The sequence below is a fragment of the Perca flavescens genome, chromosome 13 (assembly GCF_004354835.1).
Source record: "Perca flavescens isolate YP-PL-M2 chromosome 13, PFLA_1.0, whole genome shotgun sequence".
Taxonomy (NCBI): Eukaryota; Metazoa; Chordata; class Actinopteri; order Perciformes; family Percidae; genus Perca; species Perca flavescens.
This window is the reverse complement of record NC_041343.1, coordinates 3,441,667-3,462,998: the sequence shown is the minus strand read 5'-3', so window position 1 is coordinate 3,462,998 and position 21,332 is coordinate 3,441,667. Positions and strand designations below refer to the sequence as shown.

General features: G+C 40.6%; 1 protein-coding gene across 4 annotated transcripts in view; it reads right to left on the bottom strand.

The window, feature by feature from the left end:
- The window catches only part of ntm (neurotrimin), a 184,049-nt gene that overhangs the window by 131,377 nt on the left and 31,340 nt on the right, over positions 1-21,332 (bottom strand). For 2 of the 4 annotated variants that reach the window (XM_028596286.1, XM_028596287.1), the window contains exon 1: positions 16,512-17,186. In XM_028596286.1, coding sequence (XP_028452087.1) covers positions 16,512-16,684 — 173 coding nt within the window. In that variant the 5' untranslated portion in view covers positions 16,685-17,186. Of the gene's footprint in view, positions 1-16,511; positions 17,187-21,332 lie in introns of those variants that run through there. The other 2 variants (XM_028596288.1, XM_028596289.1) reach the window with 2 other exon arrangements.

Genomic DNA, 21,332 nt, shown 5'->3' with positions numbered 1-21,332 from the left:
GGGGTCCAAGCCTCCCGGTGCCAGTCGCCCCTGACAACCCGGGGAGCGTGCGAAAACGGGACCCAAAGCGTAATGGTGGGAGGCAGACATCAGGAGATATACACTGTCGTTGCAAATATACCATTAACATTGATTGAGTAAAAGGGCCAAAACTGGTCTACGTTGACTATAGCTGCCCTTAATGGCCAATCTTCGCTAAATTTGGTAGAGAGCCTCAGAGCGACATGCCGAACAAGCGTCAAAAGTTTCTTGTCGATAGCAATTAATACGGCAGAGAAATTACAATCGCAAATATCCCATTTACATGCATTGAGTTATTGGCCAAAACACATAAACATTGATTATAGCATCTGATCTTCGCCAAATTTGGTACAGAGCATCGTAGTGGAATGTTAAATTAAGGTTCTTAAGTTTTTTGCTGATAGCATTTAATTTGGCCTAGCAAAATTCTTTTAACAACTTTTGGTCAGGTACATCTGGGAGGAGTTCAAAAAAGTTGGTTGTGCACATTGGCCTATATCATCAGATTAGGGCTGAACAATTTTTGAAAATAATTTAATTGCGATTTTTTCCCCAAATATTGCGATTCGATATTCGATTATTTTTTTAAGCTCTTTGTCTTCTGATTTATTGTTTGTCTTTGTTGAATAATACATTGTATAGTATGAACAACACACAATTACACACTAGACAGTTAAATAAGTAAAAACCCATACATACATATATACACACACATATATATATATATATATATATATATATATATATATATATACACACACACATATATATATATATATATATATATATACCCCGCGGCCACGCTGCTGTGAAAGCTCCCCGAACGTCATTTATCAGTCTGATTGTTACCCCTCTCAGTGGCAGCTCCTCCACCCATATCTTTATAACGGAGCTAACCGCTAACCGGAGCTAACCGCTAATCAGAGCTAGCTCGTTGCCAACCGAGCCTTCAGTTCTGCGTGCCTGTGTCCATTAACTGCATGTATGGACTCGAGCCCGAGCAAAACCCTTCATTTTATTAAACTGGCTGTAAAAGATTTAAACTTCAAGTCAGAATTGTTTGAATGACAGAGATCAGCTCAAGGTACGGTGTGGCGTTAGCGTGCTAAGTTGATTCTTTCTCTGCGTAGTGCAGACTGATTTGCTCTCGCGAGTCATCAAATTGAGACCAAATCGCAGCCTTTGCGATTAGGAAATCGCATTTTAACATATCGCGATATTATCGCAAATGCAATTAATCGTTCAGCCCTACATCAGATCAGCTCAAGTCAAGGAACACGTGGATGAAAGGATTTCTAAATGTGCAATGAGTAATGTGGGAGTTACAGGCAAAAACACTTTTGACATTATAGCGCCACCTAGTGGTCCACGTGTAATTTTTGGTAGGTGAGGCCCATGACCCATTGTAAATCTACCCTGTAAATTTAAAGTTATTCATTTTAGTGTAAGTCGTGAATCCAAACGTGGGTCCCATAAGCAACGCCCAGGAGTGGCCTCATGAGTGGCCTCATGAGTGGCATCATGAGTGGCCTCATGAGTGGCCCTAGATGATACCCTCCAAATTTCGTCAAAATCGCATGAGCTGTTCATGAGATATAAACTTTTTGTGTTTGTAGTGCCCCCTAGTGGCCAATTTTCGTAAATTGTGTGGGGGACCTCCAGAGGGTCATGGCAAACAAGAATCTTTCACGTTTGTTTCACGTTGATAGCATTTATTTTGGCCGAGATATGGCAAAGTTGGTGTTTTCATAGTTAGCTACACAAATTTGTTTGTGCGCAATATGCGCAATTATTATCCTATAAAAATTCTTCTGATAAATCTTTGTCAGGTCGGGCTGGAGATGCTACGTACTAAGTTTTGTGCAGATGGGTCGCACGGTCTAGGAGGAGATCGGCAAAGTAGGTTTTCAATAAATCACGATTTTTCACACATAAAAGTATAGGCAGAAATGGGCGTGGCCTATATCAGGAGATTCAGTTGGATCCAAGGAACACAAGGTTATGTTTTTTGAATGTGCCATGTACGCTTTGGGAGTTCTAGGGCCAAACGCATTTTTTTTCTGCAATTTTTTTTCTGCTCACCACCTAGTGGTGGAACTGGGTCAATTGTTGCGCCTCAGGTCCCTGCAAGGTTCTGGACCAGTTCTGAAAATGGCAACCCACCATGTATGGTTTAGGCTGTAGCATGAGTTATACACTGAGAAGAATAATAATATTTGCGAAAACAATAGGGTTCCACAGCCCTGCTGCTTTGCTACCATGGTTCTTACAGCCTCGGGCTTGGCCCCTTAATACAAAATATCAGTGCTTTCCTGTAAACTGAAATGTTTGAGCTGCCTCAGTTCAACAGCAGCATCTACATATTACACCTTCTATGATTATGTTAAATAAGGTAATAAAACACAAATGAAAAATCCACTGATAGGACATTTCTGTAACATTATTCCAGCATTTATCTCATGAAAAAGTTTTGGGGGAACCACAACAAAAAAAAAAGACTATCCTTTGGGGACAGACGGTGCTGAGATACCTGGGTACCTCTGTTTAACACCTGACTCACATCCTCATCTTACCACCAGCAGTGTAAAAACATTTCTCTGATGGGGGTAAAAACCTCCACAACCATGTTCTCCATCCTTCCTCCCACACCTCAATAAGGGGGATTTAGTACACTGAGTGTATTACGTGTTTATGCCCCCATAGTTAAATTGCCTGTCAAATAAATCGTGCTGTTTTATGATGGCAAATAACACGTGGTACCTGTTGTTGACCTTCCCTTCCAGCATGTCCGCATGCACACACACACACACACACACACACACACACACACACACACACACACACACACACACACACACACACACACTCCACTCTGCCCATCACCCATAAGCCCCAACAGAGTGTGAGTTCATCACATCCAATGTCTCCCATGACCTCAGTATTAAAATTAAACAGGAAGCACCCGCACAGAAAGGACACTCTTTTGTCACATTCCTTTTCACCGAAATATTATAAATGGACACCACACCTTACAGTATACCCCTGGAGACACAACGTGCTGATAAGAAAGACAAAGGGATTGTGGAGGTTAAGTTTTACTTTCCTGCACACTGAGATTCAAAGAAGAGAGGTCAGGGAGCCAACAGCACACTATCATTTGGCCAAAAGGATGTGGCATAATTAAATTGTCATCACCAAATATTATAGTTATTACCGTTCCCGGCGCCAATGCTTAATCATTGGCGTAACATTACATTATGTCCTGATTAGGGGTGTCACCATTCTCCTAATCCACGATTCAATCTGACTTTCACTTTTAAGGTCACGATTCAATTACATTTTGTGTCGGTTCTTGTTTTTCTTCAGACGTGCACAAGTAGGCGGGTGGAGAGAGAAAAATATACTGGGAGAAACATTGATCCTGCTTTTGATTTCAGTAGTCGAAAATCTATTTTTGATTTAAAGGTCCCATGGCATTAAAATGTCACTTTATGAGGTTTAACATTAATATGAGTTCCCCCAGCTCCTTATGAGGTCATAAGGAGCAAGGTTACCTCCCCTTTCTCTGCTTTGCCCGCCCAGAGAATTTGGCCCACCCATGAAAAAGAGAGACATCATGGCTTTCAAACGAGCAAAGTGGCAGCTGGTCAAGGCCACACCCCCACCCTCCACCTCCGCCCATCCTAAGGAAAGCTCATTGTGGGACTGGCTCTAGTGGCTGTAATTCTGCACCAAGGCTGAATTTTAGGAAAGAGACTTCAGATACAGTATTAGGGACCACTAAGGTCTATATAAAAGAGACTTCAGATACAGTATTAGAGGACCACTAAGGTCTATATAAAAGAGACTTCAGATACAGTATTAGGGGACCACTAAGGTCTATATAAAAGAGACTTCAGATACAGTATTAGGGACCACTAAGGTCTATATAAAAGAGACTTCAGATACAGTATTAGGGGACCACTAAGGTCTATATAAAAGAGACTTCAGATACAGTATTAGTGGAACACTAAGATCTATATAAAAGAGACATCAGATACAGTATTAGGGGACCACTAAGGTCTATATAAAAGAGACATCAGATACAGTATTAGGGGACCACTAAGGTCTATATAAAAGAGACTTCAGATACAGTGTTAGGGGACCACTAAGGTCTATATAAAAGAGACTTCAGATACAGTATTAGGGGACCACTAAGGTCTATATAAAAGAGACTTCAGATACAGTATTAGGGGACCACTAAGGCCTATATAAAAGAGACTTCAGATACAGTATTAGGGGACCACTAAGGCCTATATAAAAGAGACTTCAGATACTGTATTATCTGGGACCTTTAAAATTGAAAGTAGACACTCCTAGTCCTGATGCCAGAATATTGCAACGGTCTCTGTTAATCCTTATCATAATTCCAAACACAACCTTAAAAGGTCCCATATTATGCTAATTTTCATGTTCATACTTTTATTTGGGATTTTGCTTCTCATACTGTCTGCCTGAAACGCTGCCTGTCTCTTTAAGGCCCCCTCCTTAAAAAAGCCCAGTCTGCTCTGATTGGTCAGCGTTTCCGTGTCTTCTGTACCTGCGCTCTGAGTCTCTGCACCACCATTGCAGCCGGGGAATGATTGTAACGGCATTGTAGTGCCACTTTCTACCTATTTATAGTATAGTTGTGACACCACAACCGTACGGTAAGGCCTGACAGCTCATTTAAAGGCACGGTAGTGAACACGGGCTGTGTACATTTCTCTGTGGATTGAGCATTTTGATACTTTAACAGTATTTATATAGAACCTTGACCGCCTTTAAAATGAAAAAAAGACATGGAAATCTCACTTTTTACAATATGGGAACTTCAAAATAGAGATGGTCCGATACCACTTTTTTGCTTCCCGATACCGATTCCGATACCTGAACTTGCGTATCGGCCGATACCGAGTACCGATCCGATACCAGTGGGTCATGTATTTTATTATGTTTTAACAACTGTATACTACTATCCCTGTATGGATGTGATATGATATAACAGCTGTATACTACTATTCCCGTATGGATGTGATATTATTTCTATCTCTGTTGTCAGTCTGGCTCAGGTTAAACTCTTTGTAAAACATGAACAAACACAAACAATGAATGTCGGACAACTTTCTTTTATTCTCCAGTTTCACAGTCGGTTATAACGGAAAAAGAACATAAATAAACTACTTTAACGTAGATTTTCTTTAGGGCTTTATTACGTGGTATCGGATCGGTGCATAAACTCCAGTACTTCCCGATACCGATACCAGCGTTTTAGGCAGTATCGGAGCCGATATCGATACTGGTATCGGTATCGGAACATCTCTACTTCAAAACAGAGTCCAAACTCTAAAGTGACTTCATCTCAATCCTAAACTTCAACTAACCACTTGTAGATTTGAGGACAAGCTTAAAGGGTTTCGCTCTGGAAATTCTCCACTTGTGTATCCTTGTGAGGACAGTTTTCTACATAAGCACAGAGCTATAACCATCCACATCCACACACACACGCACACACACACACACACACACACACACACACACAGTCTGTTTCTGATGAGCCATGAAGGGTGTGTGTTGGAGTTTTAGCCCCAAGCCCTGCCTGTTCTAACTCCTCTCTTCACTTTGAAGTCTAAAGTCAGTAAAAACTTATTTTAGCCAGAGGACAAGTTTGTTGGGCACAAATGCGGCGGAAAATAAATAAAGCGGTTTGTTTTCCACCTAAATGCCAGCTGGCTTTTGAGTGAAACCAGAGGGAAAGTATTGACATTGATCCGATATGCTCATTCGATCACCCATTTCTTCTCGCCAATCGCCCGTGGGAAGGAGATGCCAGATCCTGCAGCTACACTGTACTGTATGTTTACTACTGATGCTGCAGTTTATCATCCAATGGCACCTTTTATGGAACCCTTCACAGATGCAAGGACATATTCATCTGGAAGAGTAAACCTGTTTGTTTTTTTCCAGGGTGTCTGCCAGACTTTTAATTTTCTGTACTTGCATTACTTTTGGCATCAAACCCTGGCTTATGCAAGCAGAACCATGCATGAAAGTCAAAGAGGTGACTACTTTTGACATAGTATGACTGCAGTATACTGTAGGTGTCTATGTATACAGTATATAAACACCTTATAAAATGGGACACGTTAGCACACACTCACCAAGGGGCCCATAAAGCAGCCAATAAGATCACACCCTACTTTCACTTTTTTTTTTTTTGTATCTTTTACTATAAATGCAATTTAACTTAAAACTTAAAATACTGCTGTATTCTGCAAGGCCAGATTTGATGTCATGCATGCACGCATCTGCCGTTTTCATCTCTTTTCTGGTGGCATTGTAGTGTTCATACAGCGACGCATGTCTGGTACACCTTGTCCTGCGTGTGTAAAATAAATAGTGATTTTGCGTGTGTGTGGCTGAAAGGCTCTGCTAATTGTAGCGTACAGCAGATAAGCCATTTTATTCATAGTGAAGTCAAAGTGATGACAGTGAGGATGGTATGTTTTCATGCTGGTTTTACAAAGTCAAATCTTACCAACTGATGAAGTCACATGTGTGGCGTGCGCTCTCCCTGGTGCTGAAGTGATGTGGCTGTGTGTTGCCGTGTGGCAGACTGCTGTGTGTCTGTGACGTGTCACCAGTAGTGAAGGCCAGTAACACCGGATCCCGATGTGCGTGAAATTATGAATAGTATGCTTGCCTATTCAAATGATCATTTCAGCTCTAAACAATATATTCATATTCATTCATATATTATATGATACTTTCCATTATACTTTCCATGCATGTTTCCAGCTGATAGCATGGCGTATTGTGTGTCTCTCTGCGTCTCTGTTTCAGTGTTTTCAGACTATTGCTCAGAGTCCGCACTACCTTTTACCCAAAGAACTTTTTGTTTGTTCATACTTTAAAACAACATGGATTTTTCTTTTCCAATCATGTTTCATACCTTTGCAGATTTTATGACCTCTGTGGGAGCTCTGTCTGGTCCACTAACTGGTGTGTGTGTGTGTGTGTGTGTGTGAGCATAGTGCCCTGCAGTATTGATATCTTGGCGCTAAAGGGGAGGTGGAGCTGGGAATCTTTTAAGCACATAATCCTGAGCACTCCACCTCTCTCCAACCCATCTCCTGTTCTAAGACCCAGACAAGACTGGAGCCCTGCTGAAATTGTGTGTGTGTGTGTGTGTGTGTGTGTGTGTGTGTGTGTGTGTGTGTGTGTGTGTGTGTGTGTGTGTGTGTGTGTGTGTGTGTGTGTGTGTGTGTGTGTTCGTGCTGCCCATGGGTCAGTCTGGTTACTACAATCCCACACCCAAGGTAAGTGAGAGTATTATGGTTTAACCATGCTGGTTGCATAAGCATAGGGAGCCCCAAAGTGTTCAATATTAAAAGAAAGAAATGCAACATTTTGACATACATACTGATATGAATACATACAACTACATAAAAATATGTACATTAATAGGACATGCTATTTCATCTGTCTTAGTTTTCTTGGAGTTCATTTTTATTTTATTATAGAATTTTGAAATATATATATATATATATATATATATATATATATATATATATATATATATATATATATATATATATATATATATATATAAAACCTTTGCATTTCTCCCCAAAACACCTTTATTTCCGATTTCTTAAATACTCCATTCTGACCACTGCTATGACTAAGAGACCACTGATGGCCGCGGTTGTGACCATAGACTCTGGAGAACCATTTTTAAACCAATAAAATCAGTATTTTGAAATAAAAATATACAGTAAAGTAAAAACGATTATGTTACGTTTTTATAATAATTACTTACATTTTAATACTTTGTGAAATGATTCACATTAAAATGGTCCATTTTATGCATTTCTTTTACTCTCTCGCTTTATTTGAAATGGAACACTTTGGGTCTCTGTGTGGGCTTTATTTCAGTATGGCTGAAATAAGATGGCAGCACCATCTATCTTGGAACAGTTTATTTGTAGAACAATTGCAAGCCTGAGCTGTTTGACATGACTGAAACAGTTTGGTTATTTGGGCACCAGCCCTATCAGAAGATGATCAACATTACCAAATTGCTACCAGAAAGCTTCAGATTGCTGGCAGTTGAGGCTATGAAAATCAATCGACGCAATCTAACCTTTCTGGTGCTCATTTCAACATTCCTGGATAGCCAAAAAATGAATGTTCACATAAGGACACTTGTCCAATCAGCCACACTTCGTTACAGCGGCTTTGTAATTTCCTGGACAGCGTTCAAAGTGGAATTAAATCACTTCAAAGCGAGACTAGTGTAAGAGGGGAGACAGAGAGAGAGAGAGAGAGAGAGAGAAACGAAAAAAAAGATTTCTTCCAGAAATGACTAACGATGAACTGCCACTGTTCCACTGTTGAGCAAGTCCTCCCTCTGTAATCCACTGGAGATGTGAGATTATTCTCATCAACAATACAGAGTGTGTAAATGTAGGCCAAGCTCTTTCCCAGATCATCTGCACAAGTTAATGTCAGGAAATACAACAGCAGACAACTATACCTTGGTTTGGTTCAGGGAATGCGACACTGCCAAGCCATGGCTGAGCGACATGCGTCGCCGCGACGTGCGCTTGCGTTTTTTTGAGTTGCACGTCAGGCGTAGGGTCCGTATCTCCACGTACCTACGGCGACGATTCAACGCAGAAGCATGATAGCCTTTAGGCTAAGTGATAAACACTCAGAGAAATAAAAGCACAAAATCCATCTACCAGTGCTTCATTAAATGAGACAACTGCTTTCAGCTATATTACAACTCTATTAGAAAGGACTTTAGAACTGATGAAATTGTATAGTGATCCTATTTAGCTCCCATTCTCACACTCAGAGCCTTTTTATTTGGACGGTGAAAAGCCCTTTCTGGGACAGTAACTTTGAAGACAATCAGTGAAAACGTGGGACTGACGGATGGCAGCCTGGCTAGACGATGCAAGGTGAAAGCAAATGGAATTACAGAGAGGATCGTCAGCATCCCTCTGTGAAATCAAATTATCAGCTTCCCAATCTTGGCCCGTGGCACATGAAGAATGAAATGAGCGTGCCCTTAAAAAGAGAGCTGCTGTAACTCCAAGCATGGACTGGATGGGGAAATCTCCATCGCTGACAGCAACACTTTGGGCACCGATAGTTCCATTCACAGCGCTGACACGCCAAACAAGCTGAAAGCCACACGTAGGAACACAAACTCCTACATGTGTGTCAGGCAAACATTTCAACATGCACACGTAACATCGAGGCAATTAAAAGATTATCTCCGCCTGGAACAGAACCCTGAATGGGTTCATCCGGCAACTAGGAGAGACAGGAATACATGTTAACATGATGTGGTTCTGTGCAGGCAGATAAGCTCAGCAGGAGGTTGGCGGCTCACCGCCGCCACTGTGGTGACATCCATTAATGGCAGTCCCAGGAGGCAGCGTGTCTCTTTCCAAACCCATTTGTGTTGGCAGAGCCTTGGGAAATGAATGCGCTTCTCATTTAAGTCCAGCTATAGTCTGGTTTATGTTTATTATTATGAATGGAGATTTACATCTTGTGCATTTGCTTTTGCTGTGGCGATGTGGTCTTGGTTGAAGCCAACCCGGCTCAATCAATCAATCAGACAGAAACACTTCCCTCATCTAGTTCTGGCTGCAATCACACTGCATCACAGTTTGGTAAAATATCGTCTCCTGCAGACGTGCTCTGCCTCCGGTTGTACAGTCTGTAATCAACAAAAAGCAATACAGTTGCATTTGCTTTCAAGTTCTGTCAAAAATATTATGGGAAAAAATATAATCACATAATTTAACACGATTACTCGTTGACTTCTGGAAAGATGTTGCAACTATTGAACTAAAAATAAATAATGTTAAATAAATCAACAGTAAAAAAAACACAACTGTGAACTTTGCCTTAATAATTTTCCTATTTAAACTTAATTTTTTCATTCAGAACACAAGAGAAAATAAGAGTTTACTTTAATGAGCTAAATAATATTTTTCTCGATCATTCTGTTTTTGTGATCATTGGGAGCCAAAATCATAATCACGATTAAATTTTGATTAATTGCACAGCCCTAATATATATATATATATATATATATATATATATATATATATACACACACACATACACACATGCCAAAACATTTGGCCCATGCCACATTGGATTACAAGACACCGCTATTTAACATACATCCTCCGGTCTTGCAAAAAAAGCGAATACAAACAAAAGAACAACAGAACCAAAGCACTGGTTTTATGTTCAGAATGTGTCCACGATGTATGCCGGGGTTTTGCCGTACTCCCTCCCCCCTGGAACTTTTAGCAGCGGATCAACCGTGGAGTCAGAGCTCAGATCGCGTTGAGATGAACTGATCATTTGTGTTATTTATTCATCGTCTCCATATAAATTAGGCCACAGCCCTGAAAACAATGCGAACACAAAAAAGGAAAATGGCAGCTCTGACTTTCTTTGATTTAAATGTGATACCACGCTCAGATATGGCAGTTGACAAAAAGGGCAATGGGAGCTCGTTAGCACGGAGCACAGCATGGGCGGCAAGTCCCACGTCTATAACATCATTTGTGCCAGAGGAATGCAATACACGCACATTCCCCTGGGACTAGAGAGGTAATACAAATTGGCACGGCTAGCTAATGGAGGGTGGCCTGCCTGTATTGCATAAGCTACTGCTAATGCTTTGGGCTTTTAGACTTGCTCTTATATCCCGTGTGCTTCAAATGTGCTGTTGAATTTTCATGCTCTGTTTTTCTATTTTCCCCCGTTTTTAATCCCACTACCCTGTAAAAAACTAAAGTACTGTACTGTGTGCGCTATAATGCCTAAATACAGCAGTCTTAAAGGTCATTGTGGTCGTCACTCAGGATGTCAGTTGACTTTATATTAACAGAGTGAAAAGGAGTCTGCAGTAAAGCTTATTATGGCGTTTTTCCATTACATGGTACCTGCTCGACTCGCCTCTACTCGCCTTTTTTTGGTTTTCCAGCTTCTTTAGAAACTAAATTGGTCTTCTGGCTGTGGCAAACTACCCTGGAAATCCAGAGTTCTTGTGAGAGCACAATTTGAATTAGCTCAGCGAGTCACTCTGGCATTCAGTAATGATGCTCATTAACTCTGCCCTTGTAGCCGAAACAGATGACGACAGTTTAATCTACCAGTTAGCTCCACAGGTAAGAGTTTAATCTACCAGTTAGCTCCTCTGGTAGCTAAGTGTATGTTGTGATTGGTCGTAGTGTTATCCAATTGCGTGCAATGAGATTTTCAAATGCATGCTTGGTGCCGCCCCCTCGAGTTAAACCACTTTCATTACTCAATGCCAGACCCTTCATTTTTGGATATGGGTCTGGGTTTCCAGGCTAGTGGCAAACAGCCACATGCTGAGAATCAAAAAAACAGACCTTCCACGTCCTGTGTGTGCGTCGCGTTAGGTCACGGCAGTTTCCTGCAGCGACCAGCCATGCTCTCCTCACGCATGAGGCGGTACTAAATCTGCAATGGAAAAAGGAGGAGGGGGCACTGTGGCCGAGCCGAGCCGAGTAGAGCTGGTACTAGCAGTGGGTAAGCACCATTAGAAGCTGTCCTGGGTGGGAGCAGGAACAGAACCCAGTGTTGACTGGCTGGCAGGAAGCCTGATCACACCTACTGGATGCCCCATTAACAAAACTGGCTTCAGTAAGTCTCAGGAGCATATGAAAATACACAGGGAAAAAGGAAACAGGGGCGACCTCTAGCTTACCCAGTAGAGTGTGCGCCCCATGTAGGCCGAGTCCTTTGCAGCGGCCCGAATCCGACCCGCGGCCCATTGCTGCGTGTCATCCCCCCTCTCTCTTCTCACTTTCCTGTCTATCACTGTCACTATCAAATTAAGGGAGAAGGCCCCCAAAAATGATCAAAAACAGTGTAAACTTTAAAATATGCAACCTATCATTGCTGCTAAAAAAGCCAACTCTTATAGCTCAAACAAATATAATACACCACGGCAGTCAAAAGCCATGCAAACATGATTTGTACGATAATTGACCTAAAATTAAACACTCGCCGGAAATAAAGAGTTCAGCTATCTTTGAAAATAAAAGAGCCTGACGTTGTGAGAAAATCATGAGCTGCAGAAAATTGAATAAACTTTGAAGCAGCCACTATAGACAGCGGGACAGCATCACAAGGTGAGCATCCAGCCTTCATAACAGCACGCGCTTTAGATTTAAATGCCGTTTTAAGCCCATGTGATTGTATGAGTGGGCACTCGCCAACAAGATGAAAGTACGGCCACAGAATGTGTGAATCAATTATGGACTGAAACAGCCATTACTGCTCAGCCTGGAGGATTGATGCACATCATAGCAAGTTCAGACTTGCCAGTCCCATTGACCTGCGCAGGGCTGAACAGTGGAGTAAAATTGGCACGCCAATTTCGAGAGGGAGAGGAGCAAAACTGTGATGTGTTTTTCATCTGCAACACAAGCTCTATTGTGCAGGCCGGCTTACGTGTAGTAATATGTGTATTGATCAAAAAACATAACGACCTTTGACAGTGTAACACACAGCAGAATCATGGGATTGTTACCGATTCATTCTTCATTCTCTGATTGCTGCCACTTACAGCCTGAGATTACAGACAGGGCTGGACGCTGTCCATTGTCCTGAAGCAGGACAGCAGTAAAGGCTCAACGTCTGGACAGTACAGTACTCCAATGGAATTGTCAAGAACTTCAACTAGAATTCAAAATGTGGTTATGTAACATTTCTATTTATTATTAGGCTAGTTCATAAGAAACATTATATTTTATCACAAAATAGGTTAGTATAGATTATGCAGACGTTCATCCAAGAGGATGAAACTTGGATGAAATTTAACATGTGGATTCATCAGAGCAATTCATTAAAAAAAGCCACCGCATTTATATATATATATATTAGGCCCTCAACAATATTTAAACTGAACACCGATGTAGTACATTGCACTACTAAAACTAACAGGACAGGGATTGTTAAAGATTTTACATTTAACTGCTGTTGGGATCCTGAGCAGTCATCCTGTCTCATTCCCTCACTGTGGGAGCTCTAGGGCTGGGTATCATTAAAAAAAATAAAAAATGTCAATACAGATACCGTGACTTCGATACCGGTTCCTAAACAATACTTTAGGATTCCATTTAGAAATGACAACATTAAGGCACAAATCTTTTTTATGTTTCGGCTCCTACTAGGTGAGCCTGTCTCTCTGTGTAACGTAGAGTTTTTCCTGCGTGTGTCTATGACGTGTAACATTAGACAGCCAATCAACAGCTTTATTAGATCTAGAGGCAATTCGGTCGGTGCCTAAAAAGTGTTGAATTGGGTACCCAGCCCTAGTGAGCCCAAAGCAAATGAAGCAACAGCCAAGTGGACTCCTCCTCACTATACTGATGACCTGCTGGACCACAAAGGACCCTGGGAAATCCCGGGACACCAGTTTATGAAATCAGTGTGACTTGTAATTCCAATTGTGCAGGTTCTAGATACAACATGTCGCATTATCCAGAGTATTTGGTTAGAAATGAAGTCAGATAAGACCTTGTGCCACGAGTAGCTGTTACCAGGTCCTTATTTGATTTGTGCAGCAGCGTGAAGGGGTTAGTGGAAGTGATTCAATTGTTAGCCAAAGATTACCAATAATGTACACAATAGATATCCTGCTGTAGTGTCACCCAACAGCCGACATGGAAACATCGTGCATGTCAGCTTTCAGGATACAACAGCTATTCCGACACTGCCCTCCCCCCGGAAAAAAAACGCTCCCATAGGTCAGTTGTTCAAGCAACAATTACGACTCATATTAAATGTTTATAGTTGCGGTGCCCTATACGGCAGCAAAGCAGGAAGTAAAGGTGACAAAGTATAAGAGCGCCAAATTCTGCGAGGATGCAGGTTGGGGTGGTGGATGCATAAACAAACACAGGACTTTGACCCAGGAGAAGAGGGTTTGGATATAAAAGTAAGGTAGCGGATGATTCAAACCCAAACCATGATCTTTTTCTAAACTTAACTTAGTGGTTTTGGTGCCTAAACCTAACCAAAGTGCGACCGTTTCGCAGCGTTAACTAGGTGGTTAAAACCGTGACCGTTACGTCCTGACGGTAGGGCTGGGCGATATGGATAAAATCAAATATCACGATATTTTTGACCAAATACCTCGATATTGATACCGTAGCGATACTGTAGTGTTGACTATTGGTGCTTACACAAAATCTTTACACAATGAGATTTTTGATAAATAATCATCAGTAATGTGGATATAATGGCTGAGTGGGTAAAGGCAAATTCAGTTTCAATTTTATTTGTAAGGGACAATGTGCAATTAAAACATAAATGTGATGCATTGCAATAATAGAACAGTTATAACAGTCTGGTAAGTTCAGAAAATGACATCACTTTACTGTAATGCAGCATTTAAAACCAGGAAAAGACAACACTTATGCCATATTACAATATCCAAAATGTAAGACGATATCTAGTCTCATATCAATATCGATATAATATCGACATATTGCCCAGCTCTACCTGATGGTGGCCTCTGACACACTATTCCATCATATACACAGATCATAATTATTGCATATTTAAATTAGGTTTCCTCCCTATATTACTGTAAATATTTTTATTATTATATATTATTTTATTATTGCCTATATCTATACAAGTCAATAAACTGACACAACCTGAGTAATGTGCACATCGCCTCATTCATATCAACTCAAACGTGTTGTAAGTGTGGGGGCCAGAGGGCACCGACATGGGAAGTGTGAGGGGCGTGTCCCATGTCCGCCCTAGCGTCCTGTCGTTTAGATACAAGGACAAAAAAACGCTCCTGTGGGTTGTATATTCTGCCACCGCTACGGGGGAGGTTAATGTATGAAATACTCCTGTGGGTCACTAGCCTGGATGCCAGCCAAATTTAGCCCCGCCCCCAACATTTGAGGTCAGGAAGCTTGGTCTGGACTTGTGGAGCAAGTATGCTCGAACCAGAGCTGTTTGGACCAATCAAATTGTCAGGGCGGGCTTTATACGATGATGGACAGATGATCAACAGTAACGTAATCAACCACGTCACCAAAGAGCGTTTGGGTTGAATTTGTTTACGACAAAGATGGCTGCCATCGTGCCTTTACTCTGTCATAGCCTGCCTTTGACTCGCAGCTTCTGTGACGTCTGTCTCCGTTGCTCTGATTGGTTGGAGGTCTGTCCAATTGAGTACAGAGGTATTTTCTTTCCTGGTTGGGTTGAAACACGTTCCGTAATCCCAGCCCAATGGAGCAGCATCAGACTCCTATTCTGACTAGAATCTGAGTAGGACCACGTCAGGCTAGTGGGTCACATTAGAGAATAAACGGCCTACGTATATCATCGTATGGTTGGAGGACTTGTTGGCTATTCAAGAAATCTGATCAATTCGGTTGACTTGCTTCGTCTGAATTCAATAGTGAAGGAAATTAGTTTTTTTTTTTTTTAATAATAAATGTAGGACTGATTTAATTTTGTGACCATGGACCTGTGAATGCTCTAGTTGGACATAGTACCTTAGCCCACGCATCATTGGGCAGTTTTTGGTCTGACCTCAAGTCTGTCAGCAAGAAAAGCCTGGAGAAAATGTCAATCACGGTGTCTAGACAGACTTCCCTGTCACTTCCTTTAAACTCATTTATTTCACCGCACAATGTGAAAGCAGAACAGCAACACTTAACCCATCAATTGTTCACACTGCTCCCATGCCCCCCCCCAAACCTCCCACACATCACATCTTGCCAACTCCAGTATCAAAGAAAAACAACCTTCCTTTAGCCACTGTGATTACTGCTCTTGTTACATTGGACCTTCCCTGACAACACTTGAAAGCAACATAAATCCTTCACTGTCCAGTAAAGCCTCTTGAGGGCGGGAGGAAGGTCACCACAGACAGACAGACAGACAGACAGACAGTCTCCCATCTCGTCCATCCATTTCCCCAGCCCGCAGTATTGACTCCGGGTTGTTGTGTTTTTTTTCCACTTGTGATATAGCTTCCCTCAGTTCGCAGCACACACTGCCAAGTCTCTCTTTCCAGAAACACACTTTTCCCCCTCCTCCCGCCGTTAGTTCTGCGCCGTCACACAACAATTAAAAGCGCTAAGTCTCTCGTTAACAGCTGCTAAAGATTAGCAGTGTGAGTATCGTTTCTGAATTGAGTGTTTTCCAGAGACTAATCCTCTGAAATCCCCTCTTTTTCCAACGGCGGGAAAATGAGAAAACAAACAAGACGTCAGCCATGTCTCTGTTTCTCCCACACTGAAACACTTGAATTAAAGCCTGCAGGTAGACAGGCAGGCAGCGCTCAACTTTCGGCTACAGCAGCAGCAGCCGACAGGAGGACAATAAAATGAAATAAAAAAAATAAAAAAAGGAAAATATGGACTCACCTGAGAAAGACCGTCTCTCCTTGTCGGACGGTGATATTGTCCATCACTTTGTTGTCGGAGTTAGAGTCCCCTTGGCTGCGGACCGGCAACCCTGCAGGCACAAGAAGCAAAATCCTCAGGGAGAGAAGAACTGTGCATTTGGAAAAAGCGACAAAGTATCCCCGGACAGACATCGTCTCCAGCCAAAGAGGTGTAGGGAAAAAAGGAATAATAAAAAAAAGAGATCCCACAGCGAGAGAACGAGTCCGTTTGTCTTCCCGTGGAGATTAGTTACCGCCAGTTCATAGTGTTAATCCAAATCTCCTCGCCAGGTAGCCGCGGTGTGCAGGAGGGACGGGGGGGACGGGAGGGGGAGACACACTCACCCTATCCGCCTGCACTGGAAAACACCCACCGTTAACAAGAACCCTTTTCTCCCTCTCTCACGGCTGCTACTGTCCCCGTTATTTGACCAAGTTCTTTCACATAACAAGTTCTAAACAACGAGCGAAGGATGCTTCACTACGTGAACTGTTATTCTGCAGCCTAAATATGCCAAGAAACTAAAACTAGGCGAACAACAAAAAAGGCACGAGAGTCATATATATTTTAAGAGAGAGAGATGGAAGTTTGTGGTTCGCATCGGTGGTCACCGAGTTGTCCGCCGGTGCCGTGTGTTATCCGCCTGGCTACGTCACCGACGGACAGGTGGGTATAGCGACAAAAAAATAAAAATAAAAAATATATATATATATATATATATTATACTGTCCAACTAGAACATGTCCTGTTCTCTTTATTTAAATATGTTATACTGTCCAACCAGTAAGACATGTCCTGTTCTCTTTATTTATATATTTGATACTGTCCAACCAGTAGGACATGTCCTGTTCTCTTTATTTATATATTTGATACTGTCCAACCAGTAGGACATGTCCTGTTCTCTTTATTTATATATTTGATACTGTCCAACCAGTAGGACATGTCCTGTTCTCTTTATTTATATATTTGATACTGTCCAACCAGTAGGACATGTCCTGTTCTCTTTATTCATATATTTGATACTGTCCAACCAGTAGGACATGTCCTGTTCTCTTTATTTATATATTTTATACTGTCCAACTAGAACATGTCCTGTTCTCTTTATTTATATATTTTATACTGTCCAACCAGTAGGACATGTCCTGTTCTCTTTATTTATATATTTTATACTGTCCAACCAGTAGGACATGTCCTGTTCTCTTTATTTAAATATTTTATATTGTCCAACCAGTAGGACATGTCCTGTTCTCTTTATTTAAATATTTTATATTGTCCAACCAGTAGGACATGTCCTGTTCTCTTTATTTAAATATTTTATATTGTCCAACCAGTAGGACATGTCCTGTTCTCTTTATTTAAATATTTTATATTGTCCAACCAGTAGGACATGTCCTGTTCTCTTTATTTAAATATTTTATATTGTCCAACCAGTAGGACATGTCCTGTTCTCTTTATTTAAATATTTTATATTGTCCAACCAGTAGGACATGTCCTGTTCTGTAGACATGGTCCTTATTATTTATTCTTGTTGGACCAGTCCAATATCTGTCAGTCAGTTGAAATGAACCTTGTGTTGCAAGAAAACTTGTTTTATTTGTTTATGTATGTATCTATTTCGATGCGTTTTCCCATAACTTTTGTAATTTTACATATGTTAAAGAAACATCGAAATTAATATTGATATTGCGATATTCATTATGAATATCGCAATATCACATTTTGTCAATATCGTGCAACCCTAATCAAATGTACAGTAGCCTCATAAAAAACATGGGCATATACAGGAAAATGTCATATGTATCATGCAGGCAGTGGCAGTAAGTCTCTGCTTTGGAGTATATTGCTTTATGGATGATATGTAACTGCCTCTGGTAGTAGTTAAACACTGAGTGTTTAGTTATTGTTCAGACTGGACCATTTTAATCTCCATTATAATCCTATATTACACAATCCGCCAGATATTGTTGAACATATAGTACTAGTCAGAAGTTTGGACTCACTTCCCATTCACTTGAATGACAAAGTGTGTCCAAACTTTTGACTGGTGTGTGTATATATATATATATATATATATATATATATATATATATATATATATATATATATATATATATATATATATATATTCTGCACTGTATATGTATTTATTCATGTATTTATTACACCTCCTTTTGACCTGTGCAATATACCATTTCTTATTCTTCTGCATCCTATTCATCTGTATATGCATATATATATATATATATATAGTTTAAATATTACTACTATGACTCTTCCTATTTTTCTATTCCTGTTATGTATTTTTTAAGATGTTTGTATATTCTATTTCTATTTAATGTGTATTTGTCTTATCTGCTGTGTTGCGTTTGAGCTGCTGTAATAAACTCAATCCCTCTGTTGGTTATGTTCTGGATTCACACAATGTTAGGAAATAGTCAAACATGTATGTCACAATTTCCAAAAGCCCAAGTTGACTTATTCAGTTGCCTGTGTTGTCCAAACAATAATCCAAAACCCCTGCATATTTAGTTTTCTATCTCTGACTAATACCATAAAAACCAGTAAAAGAATTTAAATTTGAAAAGTTGGAACCGGATATATGTTTTTCTTAAAACATGTCTTAACTTAATAGATAATCAAAATAGTCTGTGATTCATTTTTCTGTACCAAATAATTGACTAATCAACAAGCTCTAACAGTAATGCTCTATCTCTCAACCTTTAACTCTTGTGTTGTCTTAGGCTCAAATCTGACCCGTTTACGAAAACTTTCTATATCCAAACTATGACAAAAGAATGTTGAAAAAAGTGACAAACGTTGGAAAAAGCTACAAAAACGCAGGAAAAAAATTGACAAAAACATTTATTTTTTTAAATGCTGAAAAAATGGACCAAACAAATCGGAAAAAAGTGACCAAAAAACCATCAAAAACATTGCCAAAGGTGACAAAAACGTGTAAAAAAAAAAAAAAAAAAAAAAAAAAAAATACATTGGAAAAAGCGACAAAAAAACGTAATAACATAATTAAAAAAACAGCAAAAAAGTGACACAAAAATTGGAAAGTGTGACAATTTTGTTTTAAAAAAATCGACAAAAACGTCGAGAAAACAACAACATTTCGACCCAGAAAACACACAAAGTTGCACGGTCGACGGGAAGACAACACAAGGGTTGATGAAACAGAATAAAAAGAATCAGCGGAGAACGAAAAACAACCTCCACAAAAACCAGTTCAGTATGCAAACTGCTTTTGCAGCCAAAGGAGTGGGAGTTTCCTCAAGGCACAGCTCAGTCTTTGGCTTTCTAAATGTAGGATGTCACTGACAATGACACAAACATTAAACCGTCAATATAATGTAGAAATGTTAATAAAGTTACTCGGAGCTATATGGTGTGTTATGTATCACTTTATGTCAATGCCGCGTGCATGTATTCCTTAGACAAAACATGGAAGCATGTCTTTAATAGCTTATTTAAAACAAGTGGTAGTTAAATCGAAGCAGAGCACTCCATGCTGTGTCCTTGTGAATGATGCTGACATTAAATATCAATATTCTTCATTCAAATCTCTATTTTTATTATGGAGCAGCACATCACATTGAAAGAAAAAGATGTTATAAACTCAGACGCTGAGGGGCTGAAATGCTCTGCCTTTGTCTCTTTCACACACATCATGCATGTATTCCAATTCACACTATTAATTTCCAATTCCTGTTCAGCTCATTTCCAGTCTGAAGCCATGCTGCTTGTAATAGAGGCATGAATACACGCAAACGTCAGCTGAGCACTCTGCATTGGCGAGCCCGCGCTTCACATTTACTGATTCATGTTGCGATGTGTCTCCTTTTTATATCTGCCGGCTGTCTGCTGCGTGCGCCGAGCATCGGGCCCTTCTCCGGCTCTCTCCTCGCAATCAATGCTTGATTACTCTGATTTCTTTTTAACAACCTCTGAGGAGTCTGTCATCTGCAGTTCATGAAGTAAGCTATGATAAACAACTTTGGTGGCATGAAAAGGGTTTGAAAAAAAACTTCAAAAAGAGTGGACCATGACGGCGTCCCAGTTTTAGAATATGAATATCACAGACGGTGCACAGGAACCCAGAGAGACAATGCATGAAAGCAGGCAACATGAAGAACTTAGGTTCATTCTCCTGACATCTGTGAGCTGTGTTCATTCTAGAAAAACAGTCTCTCAGGATCACACAACACGGCTCCAGACCATCAGGTAGCAGTAGGGTTGGGCATCGAGAACCGATTCCTACTTGGAATCGTTAAAAAAATGACGGTTCCAGTAGAATCGTTTCTTTATTGGAATCGTTTGGGGGATTTGGTTTCAAATCCGAATAGCGTGGCTTTGGAAAAAGCCCTGTAAAACTGCGAACCACCATTAAATCAAAACAAAACTGTCCTCTTATTTGTGAAAATAGGCATGTGACCTGTTTCAACTCCACCCCTCAAAGAATCAGAATCGAGAATCAATAAGAACCGCAATCGAAAGGAAGAATCAGAATTGGAATCAGAATTGTTAAAATCCAAACGATGCCCAACCCTAGGTAGCAGCGGCCTGGATTCCTCTCGAAAAAGAGAAAGCACCTGGACACATATACTAACATAAAGAGCACTACTCAAAGCAGGCGTAAGCTGTGCAACAAGACGATATGGAGACAAAGGGGAATAGCACGAGAGAAGTGAGGGGGTGTGCCTAATTGTACATTATCTCAGTTCAGTATCCTCCACAGGGAATCGTGAAGTGTGTGATGCTTGACACGTGAAATAGAAAACTGCTGCAAAGTATGCT